The sequence below is a fragment of the Felis catus genome, chromosome B1, assembly GCF_018350175.1.
Source record: "Felis catus isolate Fca126 chromosome B1, F.catus_Fca126_mat1.0, whole genome shotgun sequence".
Lineage (NCBI taxonomy): Eukaryota > Metazoa > Chordata > Mammalia > Carnivora > Felidae > Felis > Felis catus.
Window position 1 is genome coordinate 81,177,549 of NC_058371.1, and position 19,025 is coordinate 81,196,573.

General features: G+C 43.8%; 1 protein-coding gene across 12 annotated transcripts in view; it reads left to right on the forward strand.

Moving 5' to 3' along the window:
- ZNF827 (zinc finger protein 827) overlaps positions 1-19,025 on the forward strand; it is a 174,789-nt gene that overhangs the window by 40,428 nt on the left and 115,336 nt on the right. For all 12 annotated transcript variants that reach the window (XM_045055801.1, XM_045055802.1, XM_045055806.1 and 9 more), the window contains exons 3-4: positions 2,121-2,293; positions 7,883-8,363. In XM_045055801.1, coding sequence (XP_044911736.1) covers positions 2,121-2,293; positions 7,883-8,363 — 654 coding nt within the window. The remainder of the gene's footprint in view (positions 1-2,120; positions 2,294-7,882; positions 8,364-19,025) is intronic.

The following is a 19,025-nucleotide window of genomic DNA, read 5'->3' on the forward strand; positions in this document are numbered from 1 at the left end:
AATCCACAGTTCTTCACAGGTGACTGCTTAATGGTTTCTTGGGTATGCTTCCGGACAATTTTCATACTAATAAAAGGATATCGTTTTCTGTCATTTGTGCGTCCCGTTCTTCCTACCCCCTCTCTTTATTTTGCTCAGGCATTTAAAAGCAAATCCCAGACCTCATATCCATTTGCCTGTAAATATTACCATATACATTATCTCCAACAGAGAGGAACTTTGGAAAAATAATAGCCACCGTAACTATTATCACGTCTAACGGGATCAATGATTGTTTCATGATTTTATGGAATGCCTGGGCTATAATCAGTATTCCCTCAGTTATCTCAAAAGTGTCTTTTTATAATTGTTTTGTTCAAGTCAGGATTGAAATCACCCTCACACTTCATATTTGTTTAATATGCCTCCATAACCGTGTCCCTTTTCCAAGCGCTGTTCGCTTGAAGAGACGCATTCGTCCTATAGAATTTCTCACATTCTGGCTTTGGCTCATTCTGTCCCCTGGGTGTGTGTGTGTGTTTAACGTGTTTTTGTTATTTTAATCACCTATATTTCTGATAAACTTGTAGTTATATAGAGGCTCGATTAAACTTTTTATAGGTATAATTGATAGATGGCTTATCAGAAGGCACATAGTGTCCCCTTTTTAGCGGTGAAGCTTAATGAATGGCTTTAAGTGCTGTCAGCTAGACTCATTCTCTATAACGTTTCCTTTCAACCTTTTACCTTGCTGTATTAGCAATTGATTCCCAGGTATCGTAAAACAAAAGTGGAATCAGCCTCGACATACAGTTTCATATCTTGCTTGCATATCTTGCTTGCATATCTACCAACTCTAATATCTTGGACATATTTCTGTATCAGCATCTATAGATCTGGTTCATTTTTTAAAATGGCTCCATATATGAGCGTATTGCTTTATGAGTGTATTAGTCTTATTTAATCCATTTGGAAAAACATTTTTTTAATTTTTAATGTTTACTTATTTTTGCGAGAGAGAGTGTGAGAGTGCAGGGGAGGGGCAAACTGAGAGAGAGAGAGGGGATTGGGAGACACAGAATCCGAAGCAGGCTCCAGGCTCTGAGCTGTCAGCAGAGAGCTCGACGTGGGGCTGGAACTCACAGACTGAGAGATCATGACCTGAACCAAAGTCGGACGCTTAACTGACTGAGCCATCCAGGCGCCCTGGAAATATTTCTGATCCCTCATGATTAAGAAAGGAAAGTCTGAGTCTTCAGCTCTACTTGTTTGTGTTTATTCTGTCTCCAAATTGCAGACGTGAGCGTGACACTGAGCAGTGTAGCTGCATAGTGTCACAAAGAGACCCTTTCCTGAGGGGATGGAGGAGAGAGTTAGCTTAGCTTTCCTTGGAGGGAAGTAGTTGGTTTGTTTGCGTTCCTGAAAAATGGAAGCATTCGCGACTGCCTCGTTGTAGCTCTTCCCAAAGTGGGTTGTGGGGCCCAGTTCAGAGAAGGCAGTGCATCTTGTTAGTGGCAACCAGAGGGACAGAAACGGGTGGGGGAAAAGCCCTGACCTTAAGACCCCCTGATGGCTAAATTGGCAGTAGCATTTGCTCCAGACATGACTAACTAGCCACGTCCGCGGTAGGATCCTAAAATTTGTCGCCATAGGAGTTTGGTGTGTGAGGCTTATGATGGCTCTTTGGTTTTCAGTGTGGTGCAGTGCGTCTTTCCCTGTCTTTATTTCTTGCTGTTTTCTAAGTTTAGGAATTCAGATACGGCCTCAAATCCGGAGGTTTCCTTCGGGAAACAAAGCCCCCGAAGTCAAGCTTCTCTGGGCTGAACGAGGACAGGCCAGGCAGAGCCCCTTTGCAGATGCCTTCCTAAGTGTGAGATGGCCTTTGAAAGTAAGACTTTCCCACGGCAGCATGATCAAATTTTGAAAAATGGAAGCCACATGGAATTAATGAGATGGATGTGGGTTTCTACTGGGAGAAAAGCAGTAATAAAACTTCTTCATGGAGAAAGCCTTGGAATTGCCCAGGAAAAATACCGGATCATTATTAGTGTTCTTTATATAGCAGTGCATGTGAGTTAGTGCTGGATGCAATGTACCTTTGAATTTTCCTCAATTTTTTCTTTCTTTCTCCCTCTTCCAAGCCTCAGAAGAGGAAAGCGGGAAACCTTTCCAGTGTCCGATATGTGGTTTGGTTATAAAAAGGAAGAGTTACTGGAAGCGGCACATGGTGATCCACACAGGTTTAAAAAGTCACCAGTGTCCGCTCTGTCCATTCCGGTGTGCTCGCAAGGACAATCTCAAATCCCACATGAAGGTAAGGCAGCTGCGGATGAGCCTCACGGACAGGGAGGCACAGCCAGAGCTCTTGCACACGGTCCAGTGCAGGAGGCTCCTGGGAGAGGGGCCGCTGGTGGAGCCTGTGGCGTTCAGTGCTCCTCGTCTTGAGGTAGCTGGTGGCGCAAATGAAGCACGCTCGAAAGGGTCTCCTTGTGACAGTCTGCCCGTTCGTTTTACAACCAAGAACGTAAAACCAAACAGAAGCTCCAGTATCCAAATAATAGACATGATGTAGAGCCGTCCTTTCCTATTGGGGAGAAGCAGCCTACCTTGGCCTTGCGTGGCAATACATGTCTGGGGCGCCGGGAGGAAGACTTAGGGAAGAGCAAAGGGCAGGGAAGACCAGTATGGGACGACGGGCTGCTGGACCTGCGCCCCAGAGGCAACTGCCCCTCTTCTGCTTTTGCTTTGCTCTCCAGCGTACAAACTCACAGGAACACCCAGAGACGCCTTATAGGAAGTGTGAGAACCTTCAGAGAAGCCTGGGCTTTAACTTTTGCCCTCTGTGAGGCTTGGGGTGGGGGCGGGAGTGGGGGCGCGTATCTGACAGGACTGAGTCCTCCTGAAGCTCTCAGTGTTTGTGCTGTCCTAATTCCCAGGATCACACTTACCAAACATATAAGGACATTGTTTTCAATGTCTTTTTAAAAACGGCTGGGGAGTTTGCACTGGTAATAAGCATATAAGAGATTTGTCTAGACTCTGTATTTCACTCGTACATGAGATGGAGAAAACTTAGTCATCTAGATAGCTTTCTGGCAGACCCCATTACTAATAAAGGTTTCCCCTGAAATTCAAGGAAGAAAATCACAAGATCAAAAGAGCATGGGCTTTTGAATTTGATAGACCTGAATTTACATCTTATTGTGAAACTTACTAGCTAAAGGCCTTGAGCAAATGAATGTCAGGCTCTCAATTTTCTCATCTGTTCAATGAGAATGATATTGTTTATCTGGAAGAGTTCTTGTTAGTATTTAAGGAGATAATATTAGCAAAGTATCTGACACAGAAATGTTCAATAGTGGTTATTTAATTTCAGTAAACACCTTCATTTTTCCACTGATATTTTCAATATGGTTTGGCCGTTGACATTGTGAAGTTTTTACTTTCCTGCCATAAGAAGTATTGTGCATGTACGTAATTAAGATATTTGCTTTTTTTCAAAGCCATGTAGTCTAATCCTTCTGAATAGATCAGTGATCACCGTTTATAATTGTAGCTCTAAAAAAAATGTGATCGGACAGAACGTCTCCTAATTTTAGGAAATAGCTCAGAAGATTAAAAAAAAAATTAAATCCATGATGTAATTTGTTTTCTATCATTTGCCTTTTTCTCCTGAGAGTAGCATGCCCTTCATCTTCAGAATCCATTTAACCAGGAGTTCTGGTTGGTTGGATTTAACTGAGCCTACTTAGTTTTTCCTTTCACCCTCCTCATCCTCTATCACCTCTTCCCAAAATAAAATCTCGTATTTTACACCTGCAAAGTGGGTTTCATTAGCAGGCCGAGACTTCCAAAGAAATGCCTTTAAAACTAAAATTTGTTTTCCTTACTATGTCCTACGCTGTGTTTAGAAATCAGGTCTGACAAATTTAAAGCTTCAGTGAGCAGAAAACTTGCATCTAGCCTGACACCTTGTAAGCTTGGTTTCAGCTCAGGGTCACATAAAACAACCTATTTATAAACCCATGGGGGAAAAAAAAAAAAAAAGCTGGGTTTTCAATAGCAGGAACTACTGACCCTGAAGCTACAGGGAGATGAGTTGGGTGCCTTGATGATACAGACGGTCGGCCATGACAGTGTTACAGATGAGAGCCGCGAGGGCTTTGCGGGTCGCGGGGTCTCAGAATGCTTTCAGAACAAATCAATAACCAGTACAATAAAGCAGTTGTGTGAAATTACTACTTTATTCAAACTCATGGTGTCCTAACCTGTTGAGCTACGACTCCAGCTTTTGATAAGGGATGTGTGAGAAGGGCTCATGCAAGTTTAATTTTATCAAATGGTGTACTGTTTCTTTTCTCTGTTCTCCACCTCGCATATGGGCCATTTTCTTTCTTTAATTAAAGAATTCATGGTTTTGTTTGGATTCAACATACTTTAGAGAGATTTTGTAAGTATAGTCCACACAGGAATATGATGGCGGTGGTCTTGTGAATGGATAGCTTCTGCTTCTGCTGCATTCACCAGAGACTACAAATATGAATAGATTTTCTAAAACGAGTTCGGCCTGTGAAGTGGGGCAGTGTCACCTGTAGATTAAGATCTCAAGCTGTGTGCGGTCAGAAAGACCTTAGTTAGAATCTCAGTTCCACGACTTTAGTAGCTGTGAGACTTTGGGTGAATCATTTAACCTCTCCCAGCCTTTGTTTCCATTCATGGAGATAATCATCCAGTCTATCTCCTGGAGTCGTTATAAGGGTTAAATGAGATAATGGGCATAAAGCAACTTAATACAATGCCCGGCATGGAGAACACTCAGTAAATGTAGCCAACCTGGTCATTATTATCCAAAAGTTGTCTGATTTAGTGTTTACATTTGGAAATAGGTTAATGATGTGGTATAAAGAATTTACTCTAAATTTTATTGCCTTTTTTTTTGTGATATATCTTTAATGCTGAGAATTTAGAAAAAAAAACTGGTAAACAACAAGAATATAAAATTGACCCTCACTCCCATCACACAGAAATCACCACTATTGTTATTCTAACATACATCCTTCTATAATGATGACATAGATTTATTTAAGACAAATTGGGATTCTCCTTTATTTGTTCAATAAGGACTGTATTTACCGTGTTCCTACCGGGTGCTGGGCACTGTACATTTTTTTGAAAACCTGCCTTTCCTCCTTCGTAGATCTCGCAAATGTTTTTATGGGCAGCTGAGGAAGGAGCTTGTAAATGCCTCCAGCTTCCTCAGGGTTATCTTAGATTTCCATTAAGTCTTTTACAACTTTCCTGGATGAGTGAGCATAGGGGAATTAAATGTGAAATTCGTAAGCTAAGATTGAACAGAAAAGGTGAGGACTGCTAAAATAAAGAACACTGATGAAGTAATGGTAAGAGACTGGACAAGGGTCAGAGCGCTGAGCTCTGCCGGTCTCAGGCCTGCCATTTAAGGAGCTGTGATTCCCAAGGATGCCCCTTCCCTGTCTGGCCTGGTCCCCTAAGGGGGTGGAGCAGATGTTTGCCAAAGTTTTCCTTATGTCCATCCGACCGCCACCAGGAGATGGACCTAATGATGTAACAGTGCCTTCTATTCCCAGCCCTTAGGTGCCCCGTGCAAAATGACCAGTCAGTAAGGACGTCTCTTACGTGGCCTGGAAGGAATGATATGCTTTAGACAAGCATTTCTTCACGTTAGCAGACTTGGAGGGATTTTAAAGCCAGTGTTAGGCTAAAGAGATTACAGTTATAACAGAAAGTGCTTTTCTGTCAGGACAGAAGGGAAGAAACCACAGCTGGAAGGTAGAGAGAATACTTCTCTCGAAGGCCAAATGCGACATACAGCCCCTTTGGGAAGGTGTAGCTCAAATAAAACGATAAGTGCGAAAGTCAACACCTCGGCCACTGTTTTTCCTTTAAACCGACACTGATTTTTCCACAACTAAATATAGCAAGGCCAGGATCTGGTGGAAGAGAAGCCACGTAAAATACTTGAGCACAGACTCTTTTCAGTCCAGGGCTCCCTTTCGCCTTGAGGACTTGGGCTCTCTCTCTCTGTCCTTTTCCTTCTTCCAGAAGCTGCTTCCAGAGCTCCTGTTCTTGGATTAGCTCCTCTACTCTCCCGGGTCAATAGATGTAAGGACACTTCTGAAACGGAATCTGCCCCACCGCTCTGCTCCCAGGAAAGCATTCAGCCCCGTGACCTTTACCACCTGGTTCCTGGGCACGCCTTTGGCAGCATCTGCCAGGGTCCTGTGGGGCTGTGCCCGAACCCCCCCCAGGGTGCCTGGTCCTGTGTGAATTAGGTGGACGATTCTGTGAGAAAGCAAATGAAATGATCAGCTCCAGAGTGAGATCTCTTTGTTGTGACAGAACAGAGAGAGGTGATGTTAACGACCAGGGACAAACGGGTACCTACCCCCAGCCCCTCCCAACCTGGCAGAGCGGAGGCATTTTAACAAGCAAGGCCTTGCTGCAACTGAATTTAAGTTTATATGGTTATTTCTGAGAAATTTATGCTTTGGGGGACCCAGAACCTCTTCGACTGTTTTTTTCAAAAAGCCACAGTGGGGTGCTGTAGCGACAGGATCTCACCATTAACTTTTAATTTCTTTGCTTTTGTTGGTCACTTAACATTATTTAAAAGTATGTTTTGGCTGGTGAATAATGCTCTTGGATTGCATTCAGAATGCATAAACAGCTGTAGTAAAACTTGCTCTTTTGGAAAGGAAGCCTATGCAGAGGGTCCAGGTAGTGCAGTGAATTAACAAACTAGCCTTTAACCTTTGTTAGACCTGGGTTCAAATCCCGTTTAGGTCACCACTGGAAGATGAGGAGTCAGTTCTGTTTTGGTTTTGAAATCCCGATCACTTGTTTGTCCAGATCCCACAACTCCCCCAAATCATTTGGCCCAAATCTACACAATTGGCAGTTTCTACACAAGGGAGGGGCAGTCCTGAAATAGCAGGGTGTAGCAGGTCAGCCCTGAAGTACATTGGCAGAGCTGAATGGGGAAGTTACACGCTTATGAGCACCTGCCAGCTCGAAGCCTGGCTCAGGCCAGTGCAATGATTTCCTCACTTTCTCAAGCACTACATTTTGGTAGGGACAGGAAGAGAAAAGTTTCGTACAATTTCTACAGGTATTGTGCGTGCGAGACTGGAACTGGATTTAAAAGTCTGCATTCTTCATTGCCCACATCAGAATCTGGAGCCTGATAGAACCACGTTTGGAGACCCTGGTTTCACCTTGCTGAGAATACCTGGGGGAGATCAGACCTTGGTTTTTCTCCCACTCTGCTGTGCTTTCTTCATATGTAATTTTGCTTAAGCCACTTACACAGGGGTCTCAGTCTCCCTGTCTATGAAACGGGAATACTCCGGAGACGTCATTTTCCACATTCTTAATTACCCAGAGAAGCATTTTGAAAATTGAAATTGTGTTTGCAAAACATAACTAATTCTCTGAGTGACAATGATTGGGTACACGCAACTTATTATTGTGAGAGGAATTGCTTGACAGGTTGCCTCTTTTGACCCCCAGCTGGTAATTATGTAAGTTCGAATTCTGCTGGGTTTATATTTTCTCCAAAGACCAACCGAGATGAGATGACTAAATTATTTGGAGGATTCTACTAAACACAGCCTCCATTGGCAGACAGCATCCTCAGTTGTGAGTGTGGCTCTAATAATGGACTTTTAACCTACGTGGATCTGCTTTATGTTTAGGGACGGACCTCATTACTTGGGGCACAGTAACAAACCTCTCCTCTGATGATTTTATTTCCTGGGCCAGCCCTGGTACTGTGAGGAAATTGCGGACGAATAGTCCGGATGTACGACGAGGCATTTTCCGTAAGCACATGGTGGACAGCTCATTCTTCTTGCTTCTCCGTCAGGTTCATCAGCACCAGGACCGGGGAGAGACCTTTCAGTGCCAGCTATGCCCTTTTACCTCCTCACGCCACTTCAGCCTGAAACTCCACATGCGTTGCCATCAGCATTTCCTGAGGACAGAAGCCAAGGTGAAGGAGGAGATCCCAGACCCAGATGTCAAGGGATCTCCCCACCTCAGTGACAGTGCCTGCCTGGGGCAGCAAAGGGAAGGAGGAGGGACAGAGCTAGTGGGGACCATGATGACGTCCAACACTCCAGAGAGGACTAGCCAGGGTGGGGCTGGCGTCTCGCCTTTGCTGGTGAAGGAGGAACCCAAGGAAGATAACGGCCTGCCAACCTCCTTTACTCTGAATGCTGCCGACAGGCCGGCCAACCACACAAAGCTGAAAGACCCCTCCGAGTATGTGGCCAACAGTGCGTCAGCATTGTTCAGCCAGGACATCTCTGTTAAGATGGCGTCTGATTTTCTCATGAAGCTGTCAGGTACTTGAATAGGGTTGTATTCTCTCTCTCTCTCTCTTTCTCTCTCTCTCTCTCTCTCTCTCTCTCTCTCTCTCTCTCTCTCCCAGGATTCTCATCTGTAAAAATAAGCTGGTAGTACTAGGTGATTTCAAGAGCCCTTTGAATTCTGCTAGTTTGCACCTTCATGAATTTTCTCCTTGACTTTTTTTTTTTTTTTCCCAGTCCTTTGGAAGTAGGCATCTCTGTGGTTTGGGTCTAGAAACAACAGGTCTTGTTGATTTCCTTCTGGTTTTTTCCCCTTTATGGGTTCTTGTTATGGGGGGCAGGACACATGGTGAGCCAAATTGGTGACAGTTCTTTGTGTGACCTTGGGCCATATTTAACTTGTTTCTGCGTTTGGTTCTTTTAAAGTGCTTGTATGGAACATCTCTCAGTTTGCACTATTCAGTTTCTTTATTGCCTTAATTTGAAAGAGTTTTAAAGGACATATAAAGTCTCTGGATATACACACAGACTACTGTCGGGACTTACAGTTTTAAAATTTGAGCAAATGATAAAAATTACCTTTACGTAATTTTCTCCGCTGGAAAAATGTTTGTTGTAATAAAATACGCCTTACGTGAAATTTACCATTTTAACCATTGTTAAGTGTATAGTTTTTTGGCACCAAGTACATTCCTGTTGTGTAACCATCACCACCGTCCATCTCCAGAACATTTCATCATCCCACATGGAAACCTTGTACCCATTAAACAATAGTTCCCCGTTGCACCCTCCCCACAGCCCCTGGAAACGGCTATTCCACTTTCTGCCTCTATGAATTTAACTACTTTAGGTGCCTCATGTAAAGTGAAATTAAAAAAAAAAACTTAAAAAAAAATATTCTTTCTCACCTGCCCCATTGCCTTTTGGAAAGAAGATGAAGTAGGTTATCAATATTTATTATTAATTGACATCACATTCATTGTCAGCTTATACATGACTTTTTTGTTTTTGTTTTTGTCCTTTTTTCCCCCCAATTTCTTTGGTTAAGTTGTGGAGTTGAATAGGGGGTGTGGCAATATTGAGGGAGCACTATTTTTCCTGACTGTTTGGAAATGATAAAACACGATGTGGGATTGTGCTTCTACTGGTTACATTTTTAAAAGTATGATTTTAAATTGTAAAAGAGATGTGCAGGGTGGGGAAAGGTCGGCTGAGAGTTGGTTCTGTCTTTCAGTGAAGATGGCAGTCCCCACGATGATTTCCAAATGCCATTTCAGCTCTTTGGAGATTGACAATACCCTTTTAAATGGAGAATAATTGGTCACCGCCTTCCTTTAAATGGACTGTGAGTCGCATTTCACTAAATGTCATTGCCAGGTGAAATAGAGGTTTAGTTTTGCCCGCTCAGAAGTCCCTTTGCTCAGTGACACTTCAGTCAGGGCTCTCGGAACGTCCCCAGCACCCCAGATCTTTGCCCCTCAGGAGCGTGCAATACTAGTTGGTAGTCATGGGGAAAAGCAGGGGACGGAAATGAGGCATCAGAAATGACCAGGAATGACCAACAGTGAGGCACGCCAGCCCGCCTACGGGCAGCCAGGGGTGGGGAGTCCTCGGCTGGAAATGGTCAGGCCACCCGGAGCCAAGTGCATCTGTCCATGGCCTTGAAGAACAGGGGACTCTCTCTTCCTCTCTACCCCTCTGCTGCCTTCTCCCTCTTCTGCCCCAATCTAGGGGAAAATGTGCTTGCAGAGTCTTTGAGTTTTATATTTAAACATTTTGAAAATGTGGGGGAATGCATGCTTATAGTTTTCCTTTTGCTGTTGATCCTTCAGGCTTTGCCTCTGGTGGTGGTGGGGAGGTCACCGGTTCTTCTTTGATGGTCTCTGCCACCAATATTATAGCAAAAGGGGCTCCTTTTCTGGGCTCCTCCAGTGCACTCCTAAGGGAAAGAATGCAAATGGCATTTTCACTTAGCAGGGTTTCAACATGGGACATTTCCTTCCTCAACAGCCAGGGGGATACTAGGTAGGGGTGAGTAGCTCTTAGTACCGGGGTTACTGCCTTTACTCCAGGACTGCAGGAAGTTTTTAAATCTGGAGGAGGGGGAGAGGTGGTGAAGGAAGGACTGGTCTTTGGATAAAACGCTGGTGTATAATCCACTACTCCCGCTGGGCTCAGGCTGTAATTAGCTCCAGACCCAGTCTCAGGGAGCATAAGATACAGCCTGCTGAGAGCCAGCACTGCAAACAAGAAAGACTCCAGAGAAGCCAGTCAGTGGGTTGGGGGTGAAAGACCCTCCCTGCACTAAAGCCTTACACTGTGATCTGTTTTCTCAGTTATTGATGGTACTTGTTTACAGTTTGGCAGTCAGAGTATTTACTGACTGATCAATTGGCATAAGGAAACAGATAACAAATGCACACTATTTATGCAAAAGGCCCATGCAGTTATTTTATGGTGGCTTACTAGAGGTCCTGAAACCTGACTTGTATGCACTGTTACCTAGCAACCTGTTACAAAGTCACCGGGGAGTGAGATGCATCGGTAATTTTTTTTGTGTGTGCATATTTGGATGTAAATGTAAACTTGGTGACTGTGGCAGTGCAGCCCGCAGGAGGAGAAGATACGTTAAAAGCAAAGGAATACATTTTCTGGAGGGATTTGTTTTTTCTTTAATTCCACTAACTCTCTGGTTGGTTGGGCCGTATAATTGATAGCTGCTGTCACTGTGGTGCTCTACCTGGCTGCGTCTGTGAATATGATCCTGGGACCAAAAGGCCAGATCCCAGGGAGCTGTGGCTGAGTTTCTAGCTCTCGCCATCGTCAGATGTCGTGCAGTGGTGGTCAGTATGAGGCCTTGTCCCTTGGTGTCATAACGGCGCCATTGTTCTTGCGACGAATTTTGAGCTGGGCTCTGTGCGTGCACCTGCTGGGACTGTAGGGTGCAGCTGTTTGTGGGCACCGAGTCCGCGAGTCTCTGTGCCAGCCACATCACAGCAGAACTGGAGCACAGTGACAAATTCAAGCGTGTACATACCTACTTGTTTCCCAAAGAGAGATGGAAAACACTTGATTCTTTCTTGCTTGGTTATTAAGGGAAGTCTTTCTTGCTCCTTCAACTAAAACTAAGCATAAAGATGACTTCATGGAACCCAGAGGGATTAAAAATCGCTGGTAGAATGCTGTTTTAAACAGACTCTAAATCCTTCTCCCACCCCACCTCTGTTTTGAGGTTTCCCAGTATATGTGATTGTGAAATCAAACCCCTTCTCCGATCTATCAACAATTCCTCTGCCTGAGCCCACATTTAACATTCCATAGTCCTACAAGATTAATGTGGCTCCCTAGAACCGAGCCTTCCAGGCTCAGCACTGGAATTGATTCAGAGAAGAGGATAGGGAAGCCCCCGCTGCTTTCTGGGCTGATGGAAAAAATCATTTTGTAAACTTCGCTCAGGGTTTCAGCCTCAGAGGTAGGCTGAGGGCTACAGCCCTACATATTTGCATAGATCTTTCTTGGGAGCCAGAGGCATCGGCAGGTCGCGGACCATCAGAGCAAGTGGGCTAGTGGTCGCGTGACTGGGATGTGCTGGGAGAGGTGCTCACCCAACCACGGAGTGCCTCAGTTCCTGCTGCTCCTGGGACCTCTTTTCCCTAACTAGCAGCAGTTCTAAACTAGCTGCACATTGTATGTACCTGGGGGAGTTTCTCAAAAATGCCAGGGCCCAGCCCCACTCCCAGAAGTTATGGTTTAATTGGTCTAGCAAAGGGCCTAGTCATTGGTGTTGTCTTTAGGATCTTCAGATGAGACAGTGGCTCAGCCGGTTAAGCGTCTGACTTTGGCTCAGGTCAGAATCTCACGGGTCGTGACTTTGATCCCCGAGTTGGGCTCTGCGCTGACAGTGCGGAGCCTGCTTAGGATTCTCTCTCTCCTTCTCTCTCTGCCCCTCCCCTACTTGTGCTCTCTTTCTCTCTCAAAATAAGTAAATAAACTTTTAAAAAATAAAAAATAAAATCCTCAAATGACTCTAATGTGCAGCCAGGACTGAGGCCCTGTTGACCTGGAATGTGAACTTGGTACCTGAGAAAGTTTTTTCAGTACACCTTCATTTTGTGGGGTTTTTAGTGTTTTTTGTTGCTGTTGGTGGTGGTGGTGGTGTTTGTTTCAAGTAAAGCTCTCTCCCCTTACTTTCTATCGCAGACCACTCAAAGGGGCCTGGTGGTGCAAGAAGGGTCTGGGGCACTCACCACAGGTCAATGTTGACATGAATGAGAGGCCTGGGTAAGTCATGTCTGTTGAGCCCCTTGTTTTTCCTTGTGGGGCCTCATGACAGGGGAGTGAAAAGAAGCATTTTAGTGTTCTCCAGTTGGAAACAGAAAGTCTCGAGACTCCTCTAGAACATCAAAGAGCTGGGAGTGTCATCCTTAGAGGCCTGATTAACAGTTGCTTGCAATAGTCTTTGCATCATTTCTCTTCCTCAGAGCTATACTCTTCAAGATACAAAATTTAATTCTAACTCTCCATTTGTAACCAAGCAGTTGACAGAAACTTGGCATCTCCGGTCGCGGGCTGGGAATATCTTTTTGTCGCTGGTTTTCCAAAATAAAAGATACAAGTCATTTCAACTATTTTTAATTTGGAAAACTGGCAAAAAGAATTTTTTTTTATACTGTCTCCCACATTATATTAATTTTATAAAATTGAGTCTGAAATAATTCTAACTCGGCAGAGATGGCATTTTTAAAGCAGGGACTTACAAATGGGTACAGGCCGAATTGTTTCTGGTTTATTAGGAGCTCAGCGGTTACAACAGCAAAGGCTTTCTTGTATAAATACAGGTGATTTGGTGAATGTGTTTGTGTCCTATCTTGCCGTTTCCTGCAGGCCTTTGTTCTTTCTGCTTCTGTCTCTTTCACACAACTGGATGCATCTGCCCTCACAATACAGTTAGTCTGTAAATGGCAGCTGCCCTATCCTGCGATGCCTTTGTTTGTGCTGCTGGAGAAGGAGGGGTGGGAGATACCCAGTAAACCAGGTGGTCCTTATCTCCTGGTGGCTCTGATTGGCTTTCTATAAAACATCTTTACCAATGAGCCTTCTTGCAAGTAACTGCTGTCCTTGTGCCTGTCATGCCCTAAGACTTCAGCGCCAGTAGCCAGGGGCTCCCGCTCCCCATCCCTGAACGTGCTTTCTCCAGTGGGTTTATTTTTAACAACCTTCCTTTATGCCCTCAGTTTGGCCCTTTTTATTTTATTTCATTTTATTGTTTTAAGATTTTTTTTTTTTAAGTAATCTCTACGTAGACCCAACGTGGGGCTCGAACTTACAACCCGGAGATCAAGAATCACATACCCCACCGACTGAGCCAACCAGGCGCCCTGACCTTACTTTTTTTTTTTTTTTATATTTTTATTTTTTTTTTATTATTAAAAAAAAATTTTTTTTTAACGTTTATTTATTTTTGAGACAGAGAGAGACAGAGCATGAACGGGGGAGGGGCAGAGAGAGAGGGAGACACAGAATCGGAAGCAGGCTCCAGGCTCTGAGCCATCAGCCCAGAGCCCGACGGGGGGCTCGAACTCACGGACCGCGAGATCGTGACTTGAGCTGAAGTCGGACGCTTAACCGACTGAGCCACCCAGGCGCCCCTGACCTTACTTTTTAACCCTGCCCTGCTTTTCTCATGATGAGCACTCACTGATCATGTGACTGAAATTCTTGGTGTCGGAAGCTGCATTTAGGACCTTATCGGTGCAGGCAGCCTGAATGCCCTTTTGAAATCCTGGATTTTTTTTTTTTTGACCCCAGTGGTGATTCATATATATGAGAGAGAGTGTGTCTCCTGTTTTTCAATGACTTGCCACTCCATGAGACAAGGACTGATCTGAGTCACAAAAAGAGCAGGTAGCCTTATAAGAAAGGGGGCCTGGAGTTATACACACATGTACAGAAATGTCTGCGGAGATTTTGTGACGTCTACTCATTGTTTCTTATTTTTCCTCAGCGATCACTCAGGTAGTGCTTACTCTGTGCCATTTAACTTATTTGATCTTCATAACAACTCTGTAGGTAGATAGTATTTGTATTCCCATTTTACAGATGAAAACTGAGAAACAGATTAAGAGACTTGCCCAAGTTGACACTCCCAATAAGTGACGGAACTGGTTCCAGCATTCGCTCCCCAAGGCTGCCTATACCCCAAATCACAAAGTAAGGAGGCAGCACAATCAAACTTGGCTGTGTTCTTTGACCTTGTTTGCTGTCTCAGAGTTAAGAGTCCCCAGCAGGGAGCCATTCTCTGAATGCTGTATGTTAGACCCCATTGGAAGTTGCATTAATTCTTTTAGGCTTTTCAGGAATTACTTAGTGCAAATAGTAAAAACAGTAAGGCCAACTAATATTTCCGTAGGACTTTACAGTGCATGGCGTGTTTCCAAATACATTGTCTCGTGACAAGCATGTAGACAAAGAGCAAGACTCAACGAGATTAACTGTAAAAGGGTCATGACTGGAATCCAGATCTTTCTTTCCTCACTGTGTTGGATGGAGTATACCTAATTCTAGAATTGCCCTGAGAATAATTTTTTATCTTGATAGATCCTTGGGAAAATGTATCAAAGTCTGTGTTTCTGCAAACCTGAATCCAAGTCATTTTCTTCCTTTCTTCAGAAGTACGTTTTCTTCTACTTGTTATTGTTCATTACTATTGTTTCTATTTCTACTACTATTTTCATATTACTAATCAAATGCGTCTACAGTGAGTGGGGCACTGTGCCAATGGCTTCATGCAATTTCTCATTTAACCCTCTTGAAAGCATAGAGGGTCAATATCACTAAACCTATTTTATAGATGAGGAAGTTGAGGCTTAAAAGGTTTTAGCTACAAGGGAGAGAGCAAAGATTCAGCTCTGCCTAACTGCAAAGCCTTGGCTCATGACCACTTAATTAGCTATTACCTAATTTTTTTTCTCAGTTGAGCGAACTGTCTTTTGACCTCCGTCTGCTTCGCTGTTTATTTTCCTTGGCTTCAAACCATGGCATCATTTCTAATGCATGCTAATTCAGTCACTAATCTGGTTAAATTTTTTGTGTCTTCAAAATATATCTATAATCCATCCCTCTGCGTGCAGCGTCTCCTGGCCATCAGCTCACACCTAGCCAGCTTGCCCCTTTAGCTGCCCTCCCTGGTGCCTTCTCCACCCCAGCTGCCCCCCTCTAGGCCCTCCAGTGACATTCTAACAGACTCTTCTTCTAATACCTCTTGCATCAGGTTATGCCCCTGGCTGACATCTTTCTACAGAGTAACAGTATCTTCACTCCTGTCTGGAAAAATGTTGACAGTCCTCACCAGCTCATACATAACACGCCTCTCACTACCGTCTCTCTGCTTTCACTCATGTTGTTCCAGGGGTCTGGTAATTTGAACTGTGGCGTTCCATAGATCTTCCCCCTCGTTAAGTAAAATGGGGGAGGGGCAGAATAAGAATTTTCAAAAAAGAATAATTTTGTTCTTAAAACTAAGTTAACTATTTTAATGCACCTCTGACACGCAGTGGTTCTGCATCTTTGTAGAGAATTTCTAGCAATGTTGGGGCCCAGTCCTGTGATGCTCGCCCCTACTGTGTGGCCTATGCAAATGCTGGCCATCCTTCAAAGAATATTTTGGTTCCCCCTTCTTCAGTAGAGCCTTTTCCTGTTATTCTGGTCTTTACTGCCAACCGTCCCACCCCCTGTGAATTCCAGTGATATTTAGAGTCTTTATCGCTCAGGTTGGTGGTGGTATTATTTGCGTAGTTCATTCTATTGCTTGTGTATCATTAGTCTTGCCTCTTGAACTGTTTCAAGTTGCTGTGGTTTGTGTTGGGGTGGGAGGAAGGGAACAGATAATGTTTCTTTTGTAACATCTTTATCTTTGTACCATCCACGATGCATTTCATGATGGATTATAGGAAAGATATTCCATTAGTCACATCCTAGAAGTCAGGTTTTCTGAGGCTGTGATATTACTTCACTTAAAAAAGGTTTGCAAATTCACAATCAGCCCCATAGTGCTAGAAGAAAGAAGATGGAGCAGAGGGGGGTCTGCGGAGAGGAGGCAGCTGTTCAAAGGGAGCCTTGAAGACTGTGAGTCCCTTGGTGTGGTCTCGAGTCCCGTGTTCCAGGCCCTCAGCTTGTAAGGCCAAGTCTGAGAACTGGAGTGTCTCACACAGTTAGTTCAGTACCAAACTACTCCACAGTTTGGCAGCTCAAACTAATAGCCATTTACTTAGCTTAGGGTTTTGTGAATTGGCAATTTGGACATGGTTTGAGCAGGGTGCTTCTTTGGGTCTCTCGAGGCTGACCCATCCATCTAAAGTCCGTGGCCACATGGGCTGGGGGAGGGCTGGTCTAGCATAGCCTCAGCTAGGATGAATTCTCCCTGTTCCTCAGAGTCTCTCACCCTTCAGTGGGCTAGCCCAGGCTCGTTCACACGGCAGCCGGGCGTGGTTCCAAAGGAGAGAGTGGAAGTGCACAAGGCCTTTGGAGGCTAGGCTAGGAACTGGCCCAACCTCACTTCCACCACCTTCTGTTGACCAAGGCATGTCACAGCTCCAGCCCAGATTCAGGGAGTGGGAGAATGGACTCCACCTCTTGATGGGAGGAGCTGCAAAGTCCCATTCCAAGGGGGTGGGGCTTCAGGGAGGGAATCCTTATGGCCTCTTTTTTTTTTTTTTAAAGTAAGCTCTGCATCACGACCCCAAGATCAGGAGTCGCATGGACCCCAAGATCAAGAGTCACATGCTCTACCGACTGAGCCAGCCGGGCGCCCCTCCATTATGGCCATTTTATAGTCTACCACAGCCTAGAGTTCTTCAAACTCTCTGGGTGTTCCACAATGACAAAAATCATTTAACAACTGTTGTGTAAACCAGAATGTCAGCATGGTAATTTAAAATGACAAGTATAACAATCAAGAGGAGATGTCATTTGGGGCAGATGGTCACCAACTTCCCTGAAAAGTGTTGGAAACATATTATCCAATCTTTAGGTTTTCTTTTTCAAGTCTCAAGTCACTTCATGCTGTTCATACATACAAATCACTTCACTGCTGTTCATACATTTCATTCTTTGTACGTGTTAATAGAATAAATTTAAAATGCAGCTTTCTTTCACATCGACTCGTGCCTTGATTGGTTCTTCAGGACTTGTCCTTCCTGCTCTCGACATGGGAGATACCCTGTCTGTTAAGCAGATTACTACAGATAGCTACTTTTGCTCATGATGTGTTGATTTTGCTAGTTTAGTTCATGGAGGAAAACCTTATTTATTTATTTTACAGTTCTTGAGGCACCGCTCGTTGTTCTTACCCTTGACCCTGCCCCGGAGGCTGCTTTGTTTCCCTTTTGTCACTGTGTGTGTACTGTGGTCGTAGCTGTCATAGGGGACCTGTGTGGTCTTGCTTTGAGGACACTGATACAGAAATAAAGATGAGCCCAGGTGGGGATTAATGAGAAATAGGAGACGGTTAAAACTTCGCTAAACACTAATTATAAAACTACTTAAGGCAAATTAAGTAGTTTTTCTTATTAGAGAGCAACATTTAAAAATATTTAGCTAATGTCTCAAACATTCTATTTGAATATAATATGCTTAGCATCTAAAAGCCATGCTCCACTATAATTAATTATTATTGAACTAAATCTTGGCCTTCCTTATAATTTTAGAAGGCAGTTTATTTTTTTCCTCACCTAAAGTGCATCAGGTTGTCAAATAATCCCAGGTCCTGCCAGATCATATGTACTCACATATACTGCCAAGGGGACTTGGGTAGTTATTTGTAATATGGGGGGTTGAGCTCTGATTCTGGTTCTGTCATTAATGATCTGTGTGCTTTTCAACAGGTCATATCATTCTCTGAGCCTGTGTTTACTTATCATGAAACAAAGGAAGCGGAAACAGTAATGGTTTTCACTTCATTTTTTAAAGAATAAACTCATTTTTTTCAAACAGAATCTGAAGTGCAGACTCAATATGTAAAACACACAGAATGTGTGTGTTTTTAATATAACTTTATTTTTTAAGTTCACATTTCTTGTATGTATTTATTCAAACAGTCCAGCAACCAGAGCCAAGTTGCTGCGTGATAAGCACACAACATGCAATTAATGTTACGGTCGAGAGAGGCCGTGTACCAGCGTGAGCCCCTAGGACATTTCTGAATTTATTTTGCCGATTGCACTTTCAAGAAACACCACTTACACAGGGATGCTGTGGCCAATGAGAGTAGATGTGTAACAATTCGCCTTGTAATCTCAAGATGCCTTTAATTAAATTTATTCAGCTGCTTGAAAAAAGAGTATAATAGTGAAAAGTTTTTGCTTGCAAGTTGACAACATTTAAGCAACCACCCTCGTTCCTTATCATAAGACCAGAAGCATTTAACACTTTCTCTATGCAGTAAAGCCACTTGTGATTCAATAGTAACCACTTCAGCTTTGCTCCATGGACTGTTATTTGGAAATTTATTTAATCTCTCTAGTCTCAGATTCCTCAGCTGCAAAATGGGACAGTAGTACGGTTGCTGTGAAGAGCCAATAAATTATTTCAAATAAACTAACACTTAGCATACTTCCTGGTCCACTTTAAGTGCTTTGTAAATGATAGACTAGATATATCTGTGTATCTGCACTTGTCTGTCTGTCGGCCACGATCGGAAGC